Source organism: Xyrauchen texanus, chromosome 10 (genome assembly GCF_025860055.1).
Source record: "Xyrauchen texanus isolate HMW12.3.18 chromosome 10, RBS_HiC_50CHRs, whole genome shotgun sequence".
Lineage (NCBI taxonomy): Eukaryota > Metazoa > Chordata > Actinopteri > Cypriniformes > Catostomidae > Xyrauchen > Xyrauchen texanus.
The window spans coordinates 43,857,347-43,873,411 of record NC_068285.1 but is presented as its reverse complement, the minus strand read 5'-3'; the positions used below and the strand labels follow the sequence as shown (position 1 = coordinate 43,873,411).

Sequence of the window (16,065 nt, the reverse complement as noted above, 5' to 3'; positions counted from 1 at the left end):
TGATCCGTTACGTTTTTTAACCCATTTAAGATAAATTATTTTAAAATGGTACAAACTTATCTTACTCAAATGGCGAATCAGTTCACGTTTACCGTCATCACATGACTGCAGCAGCACATCCACCTCTCTCTCTACCTCCCCTCTCCCCCTCCCCCATATAGCTACTCAATGTAAACACCGTGTGTCGGGCGCTTTGTCTGGTGCTCTACACTCGCCATGACATGGATACTTTATGGCAATACCAGTTCAGGATCATTCTACTGGGTGACTCGACGGTTGGCAAATCATCTTTACTGAAGAGGTTCACGGATGGCATATACAGCGATGTAGCGGACCCGACGGTCGGTGTGGATTTCTACGCCCGTTCACTAGACATCGAACCGGGGGTGAAAATCAAACTACAGCTCTGGGATACAGCCGGACAAGAGCGATTCAGGTTATTATCATTATTATTATTATATGTCCCATCTGCTGACTGTTTTGGTTAATCATCCTCATGCACCAAGTGCTATGGATCAAATGATTCATCTCATAATGGCATGGTGTAATAATAATGAAAGCAATATGATAGCAAGTGTGCATACATGCATTTGATGCCAGTGGTTGTGTAATATGGTGTAGTGTAGGGTTGTGATTTAGGGCAGCCTATATTTTTAGTGGAATCAAAGATAATTTTTTTTATGTGTTTGCATTTCTTTGTCATCATTCCCTGCTGGGGTTCATGTAATTCAGTACAAGCATGCATGCACACAGGCCTATAGAGTGTTTATGAACGAGTGACACACATCAAAATGCCGATTTCCATTTATTTGTTCCAGCTCGTCTCATATGCATCACCTGTTTGGATTCTGAGGTTAGCTTGTGTTTAGCTGTATTGTCATCAGCCCTGAAGTCTCTGACCTGTTTGCCCTATATACCGAAGAACTGCTGGCCTTCAGGCTAAAGCATGCATTCCTCTTATTGCTTTTCAGATGAAAAAGACCATGCATGATATTGAAACAAACCTCCACGACAGAACACTATGCATGCACACTTAAAAAAAAAGCATTTTTGGCATAATGTTGATTATGACAATAATTAATTTAGACTTAAAAAAAAAAAAAAAATCTGGGTTCCAGTGAGGCACTTGCAATGGAAGTGTCACAGTTTGTCTCCATCATGTTCAAGGACTCTTATTTTGAAATGTTCTCCTGCACTACGTTTCCCAGTATCCACTGCCCTAATCACCTCATGTTATACCCTCTAGTTTTGTTCATAGTTTGTCAGTCCTTGAATGTTAATGTTTGAATGGCATACAGGTGGAGAATGTTTGATGTTAAGAGTTATTGTCCGTTTCCACTCCAGCGTTTGTTCTACTCCAGTTTGTATAATTAAAAGGCTCAAAGATTCTACTCCCTCTCTTCCACTCCTTGGGCACCAAACATTACAGGAATGTTAAAATACTCACTGTTTCAAAAGTATAACCACAAGACATAAACAATATGTGTGTTAACATGATTTTAGTCTGACAAAATCACACACTAACCGCACCTGTATAAAGTTAAAGGCAATTTTGCAACCTTGTTGCCATGACAACGTAACGCTATAAACCCTAAAATGACCATAAAACAATTTTGTGCGATCTACCAGCATTGCCTTTGCGATCGACTGGTAGATCGCGATCGACGTATTGGGCACCCCTGATCTAGGGGATGAGTCAGAAGTATTGTTAACGCTTAACATTAATATTCCCTTTGTTTAAAGTTTAAAAAAGATGTTTGTTAATGACTAATAAGCTATTTATATGTGTTTTATAAATCATTGATATGCGATTATGATATAATAACTTGGGCTGTCGATTTAACTTGTTAATTCAGTGCGATTAATTTGACAAAAAATAACGCGTTAAAAAAATGTACGCCATTAATCGCAATGCCCCCGGATTGTAATAAGGAAGATTCCTGAGAAATTAAAGCTTGTAGTACCACCTGTTTACTCCAGAGGGCAGTAAGTGAAATTTCAGCTGTGTGGTAATGTACAGTTTATACAGTGAAGAAAACAACCAGACAGCACAAAACAGACATGCGTTACATTCTTGCATTCAAAACACTTGATGGAGCGCAAATCTGAACTAAGGGATCTCAAGATGTGTTCTAAGTATTAAACTATATTTAACTTGACACAGTGACCTAAACATTTTATGTTTATGATGTGACGCACCCGAGACGCTAGTCAAGCATGTCTGATGCAGGTGTTCATTGACGGGTCCTTAAACAAGCCCTCATAATAAATCTTTGACTGATTGACAAATTCACTTGTGAAATGGATTTCTGTGAACTGTGTGTCAATGATTGTCTAATGATCAGTAATATGGTAGTAAACAATACATTGTATTCTAAAGCCGCTTTTTGTATTGTCTTATCAATGATGAACTCTTCTGCCACAATGTAATGCATTTTAATTATCTGAATATTTATATATATATATATATATATATATATATATATATATATATATATATATATATGTATATATATATAATTTTTTATATTTACGGATAACTATGTATCATTATTTCATCATTATATATTGAATAATTGTTATATGAGGGGCTTTCACAGCAAATATTTGTATATGTGATTAAATGCAATTAATCGTGATTAATTAATCATGTAATTAATTCAATTAAAATTTTTAATTGATTGACAGCCCTAATAATAACACTTATTCATCATTAGTAACCTATGTAAATATACCTTAATGTAAAGTGGACATCTGTGAAGTGTTAGTTATGCAGTTGGAAACCTGACATTAGTAACATATTTATATAAATTTCAGCATGGTTTAATGGTCATCAAGCTTTCTTATATGATATCTGCTGTGTATGAGCATGAAGATCTGAAAAGTGTTTTTGTAGAGGACTTTAGGTCACTAGGACTAGTTCATTTGGGACAGCACTCGGAGTAGCACCATTCTTTTGACATCAACGTGACAGGAAAAATAATACATTTTGGCTGTAATGTGACATAAATCATGAATTAGGGCATTTTATGTTTTTGGATAATATAAGAATAAACAAGTGCAAATAAGTGTATTTTATTAAGGATTTTATTTGTTAAAATGCTGACTATTTGGCATATTGCATGAATGTCACCCTTTTTATTCATGTTATTATAGCTGTATATAAATGATTTATAATGCATTTGTAAATGACTAATTAATTAACACCTTTATAAACCCCTTTATAAACCCTTAACAAAGGGTTTATTGTTAAGTGTTACCCTATTTGCTGTGGTAATCAATGAGCTTTACTTGTTTTGAACCCGGAACCTTCCAAACATTCTAAACGTTGTGTTCTTCATCCGCTCAGGTCCATCACCACTTCATACTATCGCAACTCTGTGGGCGGCCTCCTAGTCTTTGACCTGACTAATAGGAATACCTTCGATCATGTGCGGGAATGGCACAGAGAAGTCAGCGAGCACATCCTGCCCCATCACATGGTCTACATCCTGATTGGCCACAAGAGCGACCTGAACCGCGACCGCAAGGTGTCGCGAGACGAGGCGGAGCAGTTGGCGGCCGAACTCGGCATCCGTTACGTGGAAACTTCAGCCAAGTGCAACAGCAACGTGGAACGCGCTTTCGAGCTGCTCACACGGGACATTTATGAGCTGATGAATATGGGGGAGATATCCACCCGTGATGGCTGGGATGGGGTCAAAAGCGGCCTCACCGCTAAAGTTCTTTACCCAGCTGAGGAGGCGGCGGAGCGAGACAAGAGCTGCAACTGCTGACTCCCACAATCCACCAGTATCCTCTCACCTGTGTATCTGTCAGTTATTGCTAACCTCGGCTTTCACTAAGGGCGCCTACACACTAGAGTTGCGTCAGAGAATGTTGCCAATCCATTGATTTCAATGGGTATGGTGTGTCAGAAAGACGTAGAGGAAAAACGCAAGTGTTTGCGGAAGTGATGCGGCCATTGACCAATGAGAATTTCAGACAGATGGGTCCAGTTGTGTTTTCGGAAATCCAATGCATATTCCCTATTGATTCCGAACTGACCCGGTTCTTTACATTCTCTGAAAATTGAGTTTACGCATTCCTATTTTTCAAGTGCTCCATCAGAGCTTGTTTCTAGTGTGTATGCGCCTGAACGCATCACATCATGGTCACTGCCTCAGGTTCTGGTCTCTTTTCCCCAACTGCACTTACCTTATTGTTGCTGTATGAGGTTATGAGTTCTCTCAACGCAAGCCACTAAGAGATGTTCCTTCCTTCCAGTGTGATTACTGATTAAGTATAAGTGTAGTATGTTTGGACTGGAATGGATTGGCCCTTCTTCATTTTATAGAAGGCCATCCCATGATCAGAAGTCACCAGTGGTTAAAAGAGATTGCAGCAGTCTTGTGGACAGTAATGTTTGACTAAACATTTTTATTTGTCAGTGGGTTTTCACGGCCTAGTTCTCTTCTTTCCACATTCTCACGCACAGTGATTTTAAGATTTTAGGAAACATCGTCATTTGTAGTTATTTATTTGGCTTGTTCCATTTCACTTAACCATGATCACTGTGGCAAATTCACATTGAGAGAAAATATCTTGAAGGAATCTAGAGACTACAGTCTTATCCATATTGTCTATTGCAACCTGGTCTCATAGAATGAGCGTCACTATAACTACATTTTTGCAAACTGACTTTAATACCGCGCTGTATGTTTCGCCACAGTTTCCTGGTGAAATGGTGGAGGCACTACAACAAATGTGCGTTTAATTCACTTTCACACAAATCACGAGTACAACGGCTGATTATGACTTTATAAACACTGCTATGATATGATATGATATCAAAACACTTTTACTATAACGCATCATTTGAAAAATTATATATTTTAACATTTGTATTACAGACTCACCTACATTAACACACTTATTTCAATGTCATTAGCTTGCGTGTTTGACATCTAGTTTGACATCATTTAAGCACGCAAGCTGACCCTTGAGATGAGAGTGTCATAGAAGAGACACGAGATGACGTGGTTGTTTCAGAAATCTCATTTTGCATTTGGACACTATCGGTTAGGTTTAGGTTAAAGTTTTAAGTTAATGAGGTATGTTTTACACATTAAAGCCTCCATCTACTATTCACCTTAAAAACCTTATCTGATTACGGCACAATTTCACTCGCTTTTGGCGCCCCCCGCTGGACAGTGCAGCAAAACGTGTTTTGAAGCAGGTCATTTTGTTTAGCAATAATGTGCCCACAGTCATGTAATGTTCATGAGATCTGGCTGGTCTTACCCTTTAAGTGAGATGAAAATGAGACAGAGTTAGACAGCATCACAAAAATTTGCAACCTGGTCTCATAGTTACTATACCTACTGTACATGCTTATTTTAACCTGTCCCGTTGTACAAACTGCCACAGTTTCCTGGTGAAATGAACACTAGAGCCGCCAAACAAATCTGATTAATTTTCACTAAAATCACAAGTTAAATGGCAGATTTTCAGTTCATAATCACTTTTGCTATCTTAGGACATCTAAACACTTATAGCACATGACTTGTAAGGCGATACACTTTAACGTTTGCATTTCATAACAACTACATTAACAAGCTTCTTTGAGTGCGATCAGATTGTACGGTAGTTCAGGTACGAGTCCTAAAGTGCATGTGAGTCGACACATGAGCTGAAAGTGTCATAGAAGCACCACAAATTGAAATAGTTGCTTTAGCAATTGTGTTTTTCCATTCGCATTTGCTTTTCATGACACTACCAGTTAGGTTGAGGTTTAAGGATTAGAATAGGGAGGTCGGTTTTGTTGACTCAAAACTCGATAGAACATTAACCTTTGGGAGAATATTTAACTCACTTTTAGCGCCACCCAGTGGACATTTCACCTTGGAACTGCCTTCATACATGTAATTAACCTTGTAATTTTATTTTGCAAAAATGTTGCCACAGTTGAGTCATTTTTATAAGATCAGGCCACAAAATTGAGCTTGCATAGCTAGAAGCATTAGCATTCATGAACTTGTAGAGTTTCGTGCCTAAGAGCAGATTGTTATCGGCTGGTAATTTCTGGGGAAAAGGGCAAGAGTCTCTGACTAATAAATGGGTCTGCAAATGTAATTTAGCTCAATATTCTCTGATTTACCCACATTTCTCATCCTGTCAGGAGAAATAATAAAATTCCACTCTATTACTCAATTTATACCACTTAGTTGGTGCAGCCCAAGCTCTGCAGAAATCACTATGTGCACATGGGCCAAAATAATGTAATCATTTGTAAAATTATTAAAATAAAAAAAATAAAAATAATTGTAAATCCAGCCTATTTTCATTTAAAATGTCATCTTGTTTGTGGATAAGTACGTAATATTTTATCATATTATTTTTATTTTTTGAGGAAAGGCTGTTTCAAAAAGAAAATTATTCTGACTTATAACATAATTCATTAAAGCAGAAAAAAACAAAACAAACAAACAATCAAACGCTCAGAGCACCTTATCAACTGAAAGGAAACGACCCGGCAGCCACCCACAACACTCTAGCATTGTAGTTTTGTTTCTCAATCACTGCATATGAACCCTGGCCCATGTGCTTCATCGGAGCAGGTCAGAGGTCACAGGAATTAGATCATAATTACAGGAGACATCTCATCACACCAGCATTCTTCTATAATGCCACTATTACAGACCATAACTCTTTATCTTACACCCGGCATAGCTGAGTGTCTGAGCTCTGTCATGTGCTGTTGGCATTACTGCATGCATTTCTGTATAGCTGAACATATTGTACATAGCAACAGGGCACAATGTACTTAAACAGGTCAGGAGAGGCTTTGGCTGAAGCAAATGGTTTGTGTGGCTTAACCACAGGTCAGCAGCCTTTGTTAACAGTTGTAACATCTCTTTTGTTTTCATACATATCTCAAGGAATAGGAAGTTGAGACAACATGAAAGAGAGGAAAGCTTTCATTGTTCTAGAACATCAAAAGTAAAATTCACTTTTGTTAATCATTCACATTTTATGTACAAACTGCCAAAAGCTTCAAGGATTTACTTGTGGTCCTGTACAGTAAGTTCTCCTCTTCTCTTGCTCCTTGTGTGTTTGTTTATTAAATATTTTGATGATGCTTTGAGCTACCTATGTGTGCAGTATGGTAGAGTATTTACATCCATTCTGCAGAATTCTGCATGGATCCCTAAGAGGACGGGGGGGTTCCCTTGCAATACCTTTATCCATCACTCACATCATTGTTTTACTACATAGAAAAATAAATATTTTGTTGTGAAGTAAATATAGCAGAAAAGATTAAGTCATTTCTACATTGAATAAGTTAAAACATGAACTTGAATATATTAAGTAAATTCAACATTTGTAAAAATGAATGTTCTAGCTATGATTGTTTGTTATCTTCACAATGCATCATGCATCAGCCCTAAAATATCAAACATTTTCATATTTATTTGCTAATTTGAGTACATTTCACAGGTAAATAAAATAAGTACATTTTACTTAACTTTTTGAAGCTGGTGTTCCCAGCATGCACCAGGCTTGAATAATTAATCAGCTTGCATGGTTTCACTGTTTGCATGTTTATTCACACTGCATTTACTGTTGATTAAGTTGTTACATTTGTTAACTTCTTATTGCATTAAAATGACCTGTTCATGATCAAAACATTTACTGGTTGATTTCTACCGTCATCTTGTTTTTGTGCACCATGTGTTCAGTTGAGCGTGCGTGGCTGTATATCAATTCAACCGCTGAAAATGCAAGGTGATGTTGTCTAATGGATTACATCGCAAGCATTAAGCTTCGCAGTGGAAGGTTTCTTATTGACATAATTAAATGTGTTTATAAGAACTGTTCACAATATGACGTTCTAATAAAATGTTCATTGAAATTATGCTTCATTTATTTCAGTACTATGTACATCAGATTTTTACCGTATCAACTGAAATGTTTATGTTAAATTTACTCACTTTAATCAAAATTATGTAATTACGTTAAGTAGCTTTTACTGAATTTTATACCATTAATGAACAGTAACCATAGTTTAACTTTGGTACAGTATTTGTTGCTAAACCAGAGTAAGAACACATTTGACACATGGTTTCACTACAGTAACTATATGATATTCATAGTGATAGTACAGGAAAACCAAAACTATCAGGTCTACTATAGTAACCCCATGGTTAATATGTTTATCATTTTTAAAAGAATGGTTTTCACCCATAAAAAATAAAATACAAAATAATAATAATAATAAAGAAAATACATACATACACTTATGCAAAGTAACTATGGGTTTACTATAGTAAACCAGCTGTAACCATTATTGTAGGAATCTTTTTTGTGTGTTGTAAAAGGCATGGTTACAAGTCAATTAATTTCCGTTTGGGATGCCACATTCCACAATAATTCCCTCCCTGTCCTGTAAGGGGCCCTGTAGGTTTCCCTTAAAATCAGCACAAACAACATGTAAATAAAATGTGTGTAAAATATGTAACACCATATTCCTCCTGATCCATGTGTTTTAAGACAATCAATAATAATTATACATTAAGAGATTGAAGAATGGATTGAAATGCATGACAGACACACTGGTGTTGTGTTCTGGTCACTGGATGGTTTTATCACAGCTTCTATAGTAACTGAATGCAGAAATATGCACGTTGCTCCTCGAATAATATTTATATTGAATAATCATTTTAAATTGAATTTGTTCCCCACCCAACACTTGTTTTAATATGGAGGTGCCAAAAAACATTTAATACGTCCCCTTGTGGTCATCACAGAACAAATCTGAGGAAAGATGCTGCAGGGAAATAAATGTGGAAAATGTTAAATAGCCAGTCAGTGTACACTCACCTAAAGGATTATTAGGAACACCATAGTAATACTGTGTTTGACCCCCTTTCGCCTTCAGAACTGCCTTAATTCTACGAGGCATTGATTCAACAAGGTGCTGAAAGCATTCTTTAGAAATGTTGGCCCATATTGATAGGATAGCATCTTGCAGTTGATGGAGATTTGTGGGATGCACATCCAGGGCATGAAGCTCCCGTTCCACCACATCCCAAAGATGCTCTATTGGGTTGAGATTTGGTGACTGTGGGGGCCATTTTAGTACAGTGAACTCAATGTCATGTTTAAGAAACCAATTTGAAATGATTCGAGCTTTGTGACATGGTGCATTATCCTGCTGGAAGTAGCCATCAGAGGATGGGTACATGGTGGCCATAAAGGGATGGACATTGTCAGAAACAATGCTCAGGTAGGCCGTGGCATTTAAACGATGCCCAATTGGCACTAAGGGGCCTAAAGTGTGCCAAGAAAACATCCCCCACACCATTACACCACCACCACCAGCCTGCACAGTGGTAACAAGGCATGATGGATCCATGTTCTCATTCTGTTTATGCCAAATTCTGACTCTACCATCTGAATGTCTCAACAGAAATCAAGACTCATCAGACCAGGCAACATTTTTCCAGTCTTCAACTGTCCAATTTTGGTGAGCTCTTGCAAATTGTAGCCTCTTTTTCCTATTTGTAGTGGAGATGAGTGGTACCCGGTGGGGTCTTCTGCTGTTGTAGCCCATCCGCCTCAAGGTTGTGCGTGTTGTGGCTTCACAAATGCTTTGCTGCATACCTCGGTTGTAACAAGTGGTTATTTCAGGCAAAGTTGCTCTTCTATCAGCTTGAATCAGTCGGCCCATTCTCCTCTGACCTCTAGCATCAACAAGGCATTTTTGCCTACAGGACTGCCGCATACTGGATGTTTTTCCCTTTTCACACCATTCTTTGTCAACCCTAGAAATGGTTGTGCGTGAAAATCCCAGTAACTGAGCAGATTGTGAAATACTCAGACCGGCCCGTCTGGGACCAACAACCATGCCATGCTCAGAATTGCTTAAATCACCTTTCTTTCCCATTTCTGACATTCAGTTTGGAGTTCAGGAGATTGTCTTGACCAGGACCACACCCCTAAATGCATTGAAGCAACTGCCATGTGATTGGTTGATTAGATAATTGCATTAATGAGAAATTGAACAGGTGTTCCTAATAATCCTTTAGGTGAGTGTATATGATATAAGATTATAGAAATAGAATCAAACATTTGAGCTTAGCAGGATTTTCAGTAGTGACCCGCTGTTAGCACGGTGTCACCTCACTGATTATAGTCTGTATGTGAAGTGTTTAGGGACATCACAGACCTGAATGGACAAAGGAAGATGTTTCGCACATTTTAGATGTTGTAATCAAAACTGTAATGAATGCTAAAACCAATAGTTATGATGTACATTGGCATCTGGACATTGTAAACTGTCGATATATTTGCATTGTGATTTGGTATATGTTATAAAATGTTCATCATTTATGTTTCAATAAAATTAGGACTATATCTGTGTTCTCGTATGTTTGAAAAGACCAGCAATGCAACACGAAATTGATTTCCTCCATTGTGTAATTAGATGGATTTGGACATTTATTTCAAGATCATATTCTCTATAACCCCATACAGAAATCTGATATATAGCTAAATATGAACATATATATTGAGTTATAGTTTGTATATTTGTGAATAAATGCATATATTCAAATTCTACTGAAAATATATGGTACATACATGAATACGGACATATTTGTAGTATTTTTAGATATGTGTTCCATATTTGTCCAAGTATGTGACTTTTTATATCAGTGAAAGGCCTGTATTTCATATATGTGTTCAGGGGTCCTGCCAGAAATTCTGGGCCCTATGGAAACCAAAATTTCTGGGCCCCCTACATTTTTTACAGATAAAATTTAACCCAATAAACATGCCCAGTATACTTTAAAAAAGATACTTAGCACATTGCATAGTTAAAATGTCTAAAGATGCGTACAAAGCCTACAAAAACAAGAAAAATATATAGAAATATGTACTTTTTTACATAAAAGGGAGAACATTTATTATCTCAATTGCAATTGCAAGCACAACAGAACATAATGTAAACATATTGACATATACTTTACATGAACAAGCTTTAGCTGGGTCAAACTGCCCAATCAGGAAACATCAGCTAGAACTAACCCATAATTAAATCAGGCTGACACTGAGAGGACTGGGTCATTAGTAGGAGAACGAGGTGCAGACAATAAAGCTGACTCTGCATCTGTATAAGTCAAACACACACACACACACGTAATAATAAACATATTATTTTTATTGGCCTATTTAGTTTTCTTAATATAAAATATTAAAAAATCTATTTTGTAAACTCCTTATAGCCAATGGTTACTACAGACACATGTTTTTTTTTTTTTTCAATTTTATATTACTTTTTCTGGGGCATTTTATTCACATTAAGAACGTCAAGTTTGACAGCATCGATCGTAGCAGCAGCACTGTCACTTCACAGAACACACGACACACACACGGCAAACTGATTTTGTAATTTTTGAAGCGTGTAGATTACTTTTTGGTTTGTAAAGTTATCATCATGTGGCGAACACAGTAGATAAGACGTGTTTAGAGGCTTCAATCTTCGTGAAGTTTCGCGCTCAGGCTCACCTTGTTCGGCTGAGACGGTGACGAGGGACGTGGGAGAAGGGAGATATATCAAGCTGCAGACGCAGCACCACCAGTTTCAGAACCCCAGCGCCAGAACCTGAAGTGAGGGGCGGAGTTATTGACAATGAGACAAGCATGGCGGAGAGCATGGTGAGTTGTGTAACGTTGTCTAAAGTTTTTGACATCATGTGGTGAAAAATTCAATGTGTGTGTTCAAGTTTTGCCGTTCAAGTGTTTAATAAACTTGCTTAATGGTTACTTGCATGATGTTCTGATTTTGCATGCTGTGACAGTTTTTACAAGAAAGACCCAAATACTGTTGACTGTGTTTTTGCATGGATTCAGAGCTTCAAACTGTGTGCTGCACAATGTAACTTCATATTAACAAATCTGTTTTATTATTTTTGTATTTTTGTTGCAGTAAGATGACAGCCAAAATTGCACCTGGCACATGGGTGCTACTGAAAAACAAGGTTGGTGATAAAGAAGTCTGCTAAAGTTGGGACTGCTGAAGTGTCAAACCCTTAATAAACTCATGCTTTTTTTTTTTTTTTAGGATATCCCCCAACAGATTGGTGGTGTAGACTGTGGAGTCTTCATGTTGATGGTGAGACATTGTTTTGATATAATTAAACCAATGATTGGTGTGGTGGTGTTTTTATTTTAATTTTTTTAAGTTGTTAAATACGGAACAAGGAAGAAATTTTTTAATTTGACGTTTACAGAGATAATGTTCCTTAATTTTTGCTGTTTTCCAGTATGCTCTACATCTAGTCTTGGGAGCACCCTTTGATTTTACATCTGTAAGTAATTACCAGTTCAAGTAATTTACCTTTATGATGTTGTAGCAGATGAAATATCAAGATTTCTCTATTTTTGTCTTCCAATGCGACTTTCCACACATACGGAGATGGTGGACTCTTATTCTTCTGGAGAACTTTGGGGTTTTCTCTGAAAGGTAGATACTGGACATTTACTCCAGCCCACCGTTACATTTGCACCCTCTTCTGATCAATTTTAAATGAACCAAGATATATATATTCCAGTGCAGAAACCCTACAAGAGTCCCTTCCATGTGAAGAACAAGCTACGCTTAGCAGCAGTGAGGCAGTGTGTATATATATATATATATATATATATATATATATATATGTATATATAATCTCTTAACATATAATACATTTATAAAGTCACATTTTCCTTTAATATTCTGTAATGAAGGAGCTCCCAATAATCCGGCACATGAAAGAATCTGTGAATTGGCTCCATTCCAACAGCTATCTGCTCAGGGGTCCAGTGGAAGAGCCTCTTTTCATTCAAATGAATGAAGACGACAAGGAAAAGGCCCGCAACAATCTCCTGGAACAGTCAGAAGCTTCCAGAGAGCCCTTTCTATTTCATTTTGTGTTCAGGGATGACATGGAGTTATTTTAGCAAGAATGTAAGGACAAAATGGGCCTGAGAGTGAATTCCTCATTTGATACATTTTAAGTTTAATTTATACAGGATTGTCATGATAAAATGGGCCTAGGGGTGAATTGGTCATTTGTTGTATATATTGTTATTGTTTCTTTTAAAATGATGCTTAATTTTCTGTCTTTTTTAGTTTTTTGACATGTTTTATTTTACATAAAGAAAAATGCATGCTGCACGTGTTCTCGTGAAATAAAGTATATTTGATATAAAATGCCCATAAGTTTCAAGCATTTTTTTTCACCATCATGATCAGGAAGTAACGCTCATAATACAATGAAACGGATAACTATATACAATTATATTACACAAGATCAATGTTTTAAAATGCTTATTGTACTGTACCTTAAAGAATCATTATAACATACGTATAAAGTATGATGTTTCATTTGTAATAAAAGCAAAGTACTCTCCAAAACGTTAGGTGGCGCTACTCGGTTTAGAACGTAAGCTCCGCCCCTCACTTCAGGTTCTGGCGCTGGGGTTCTGAAACTGGTGTTGCTGCGGGTCTGCAGCTGGATACTATTGTGGGGGAAGGAAGAAGTGGGTGTGCAGCAGCCGCTGAATCTGTGTCTACGAGACATGATAACCCCGGAGACAGCAGAGATGTTATTATTGTTGGATGTAAATCATAATTCAGTAATTATTTTACTAAGCTAGCTAGATAAAAGCAGGTCATGTAGCAACAAAAATAAGTAACTCTGAAAGTTTTGGAATACAGAAATAGGGCAAGCTAACTTTCTTTTTGAAAAACTGTGTGACATACTGTCGACTTCGGCGTTCTCTGTCTTCTCTTTCCGTTTTTGATGCCCTGACTTTTGTGACATGCCTGTCTGCACTGCATCATAGCAAGTACAATAAGCAAGAGACGCTACACTAGCGATCGTAGCTTGGACAGCGCAGGTGGAATGAACCATTGTGAGGGGGAGGGGTGTGACTGAAACAGTATTTAATTAATTTAATAATTTTAATTTTAATTTAATTTGACCAATTGTCACACATTATACATACATTTCTGCATATACATGGTGAAATTATTTATTTTTCACATATCCCAGCTAAGCTGGGGTCAGAGTGCAGGGTCAGCCATGATACGGCGCCCTGGAGCAGATAGGTTCAAGGGCCTTGCTCAAGGGCCCAACAGTGGTGTCTTGGTGGTGTTGGGGCTTGAACCCACGACCTTCTGATCAGTAACCCAGAGCCTTAACCGCTGAGCCACCACTGCCCCACTACCCCAGTAAATACATGATTTGTTTTTTAAATATTAAATCTATGGTCAAAATGGACAAAATACACATTTAGTGCATGAGGGGCCCTAGCACATTTAATGTATGTATAAAAAAGAGAAAATAAATAAGAAAAGAATAAGGGGGTCTGCTCTTCTGGGCCCTAAATCAGCCTGGGCCCTTAGAATCGTCCTAACCTTCCACCCCTTAACATAATGTGTTTTACTTATTGCTACATATCAGATTGACTGGGATTATAGAAGTGACTCTTTCACACATTCAGATGCTTTTTTTTTAAGTATGAATGGAAATCTCTGGAGCTCATATTCCTACAATTGAATAAATTGTATTTTAAATATTTTCAGTACAGTAGAATAAATAAATAATTATAAACAGTTTATCTGAACCATCGTTAAATAAATGCCAATCGGTGTGTACTGAATAATAGCACTTTTGTGATTCATGTCATGTTCTCACAGCTAACCAATCAGAAGACACACAGAGTATCGGAGGCTTTTATTGGCCCAGGCGCTTGTCAATCTTTACCATCCCCGCTCAAATCCCATGATCCTTCACTTCAAAACAAACTGACAAATAATGTTTTACTATTTTTTGAACATATTAATCGACAAATATGCTAATAATCTACTACAGTATGATCATCTATTTAAAAAAAAAACTTTGAAACTGTGAAGTGTGTGAAAATAAATCGCAGCTCTTAATTTAAGTAACCTAAATGCTTTGTCACCATCACCAGGATGCTCTGACCGTTTTTTTTTAACCTCTGTTTGTTAAGCCTCTTGTAATTAGCTTAGCTGGACAATGGAAATTGACTGATTGTAGGAGTTGTTGGCAAAATATTATGGATGCATAATTTTGAAAAGGTAGTGTTAGTCTGAGTCACGATGGTTGTAGTCATGTAGGTTTGGAATTTCTCGCAATTGTTAACTCCATATATAAAATACCATTGTTATGGATGTCTGTGAATAGTCTGTTGTGTTTTATGTGTTTGTATGGCAAACAATTTCGCATTAAATCGCGTGCTGCATATTAATGATATATATCAACTCAATTAAATTTAGACTAGTCAATTTTCTATTAAATGTTTGTTATTTTAATTAGTAATTACATTTGCACTCGTGAAAATGTAATTCTCTCTCTCTCTCTCTCTCTCTCTCTCTCTCTCTCTCATATACACACACACACACACACACACACATATTGGACATACGTTTAATAAAAAAATATAAATATATACTGATTTAAAAAACAAATAGCATTTTTCACTAGTAGTAATCCATTCATTAGTATAAGTTTGTGGCTAAGGAGTATGTAAACACCTGAATAGCACTATACTACAGAAATGTCACATAAATAATTTATGAAAGATTTAGAATTTCGACTGGTAAGAAATGCATTGTAGATATCTGTATCTGTGTTTTGAACATTAGTGAATGACAGAGCCTTATGAAATTTTACTTAATTCGATTTTTTTATATGAAGAATTCACATTTTTAGTAGTGCAAATTATATAAATATTTATACCGATTTATGTAAATATAAATAAATATAATAATAAAAAAAATGTATACTGATATAAAACAAATGTCAGGTTCACTAGTAGTAATCCATTCATAAGTATTACTAGTGTACCTCTGACCAATGAATTTCCATGATTTTTTCAGTTGTTCATCATTCGATACTGGGTATTTTATTGAATCATTTTATAGAAACAGATTTCCATTTATATGTCCAATCCCAAATTACTAATCTATAATCTATTTATGATCATCTATATGAATAGAACCTTATACTA

The 16,065-nt window shown here is 36.6% G+C and overlaps 1 protein-coding gene and 1 long non-coding RNA gene across 2 annotated transcripts; both read left to right on the top strand.

Annotated features, from left to right (window-relative positions):
• The first annotated feature begins 185 nt into the window (after positions 1–185).
• On the top strand, positions 186–7,190 carry LOC127650146 (ras-related protein Rab-39B-like). Its single transcript, XM_052135361.1, has 2 exons — positions 186–436; positions 3,350–7,190. The coding sequence occupies exons 1-2, from the start codon at positions 222–224 to the stop codon at positions 3,774–3,776; spliced, it is 642 nt and encodes a 213-aa protein (XP_051991321.1). The 5' UTR covers positions 186–221; the 3' UTR covers positions 3,777–7,190.
• A 4,497-nt stretch (positions 7,191–11,687) lies between these two features.
• On the top strand, positions 11,688–13,197 carry LOC127650155 (uncharacterized). Its single transcript, XR_007971396.1, has 5 exons — positions 11,688–11,700; positions 11,972–12,023; positions 12,107–12,157; positions 12,309–12,353; positions 12,461–13,197. It is a non-coding gene; the product is annotated as an uncharacterized LOC127650155 (long non-coding RNA).
• Positions 13,198–16,065: the final 2,868 nt, after the last annotated feature.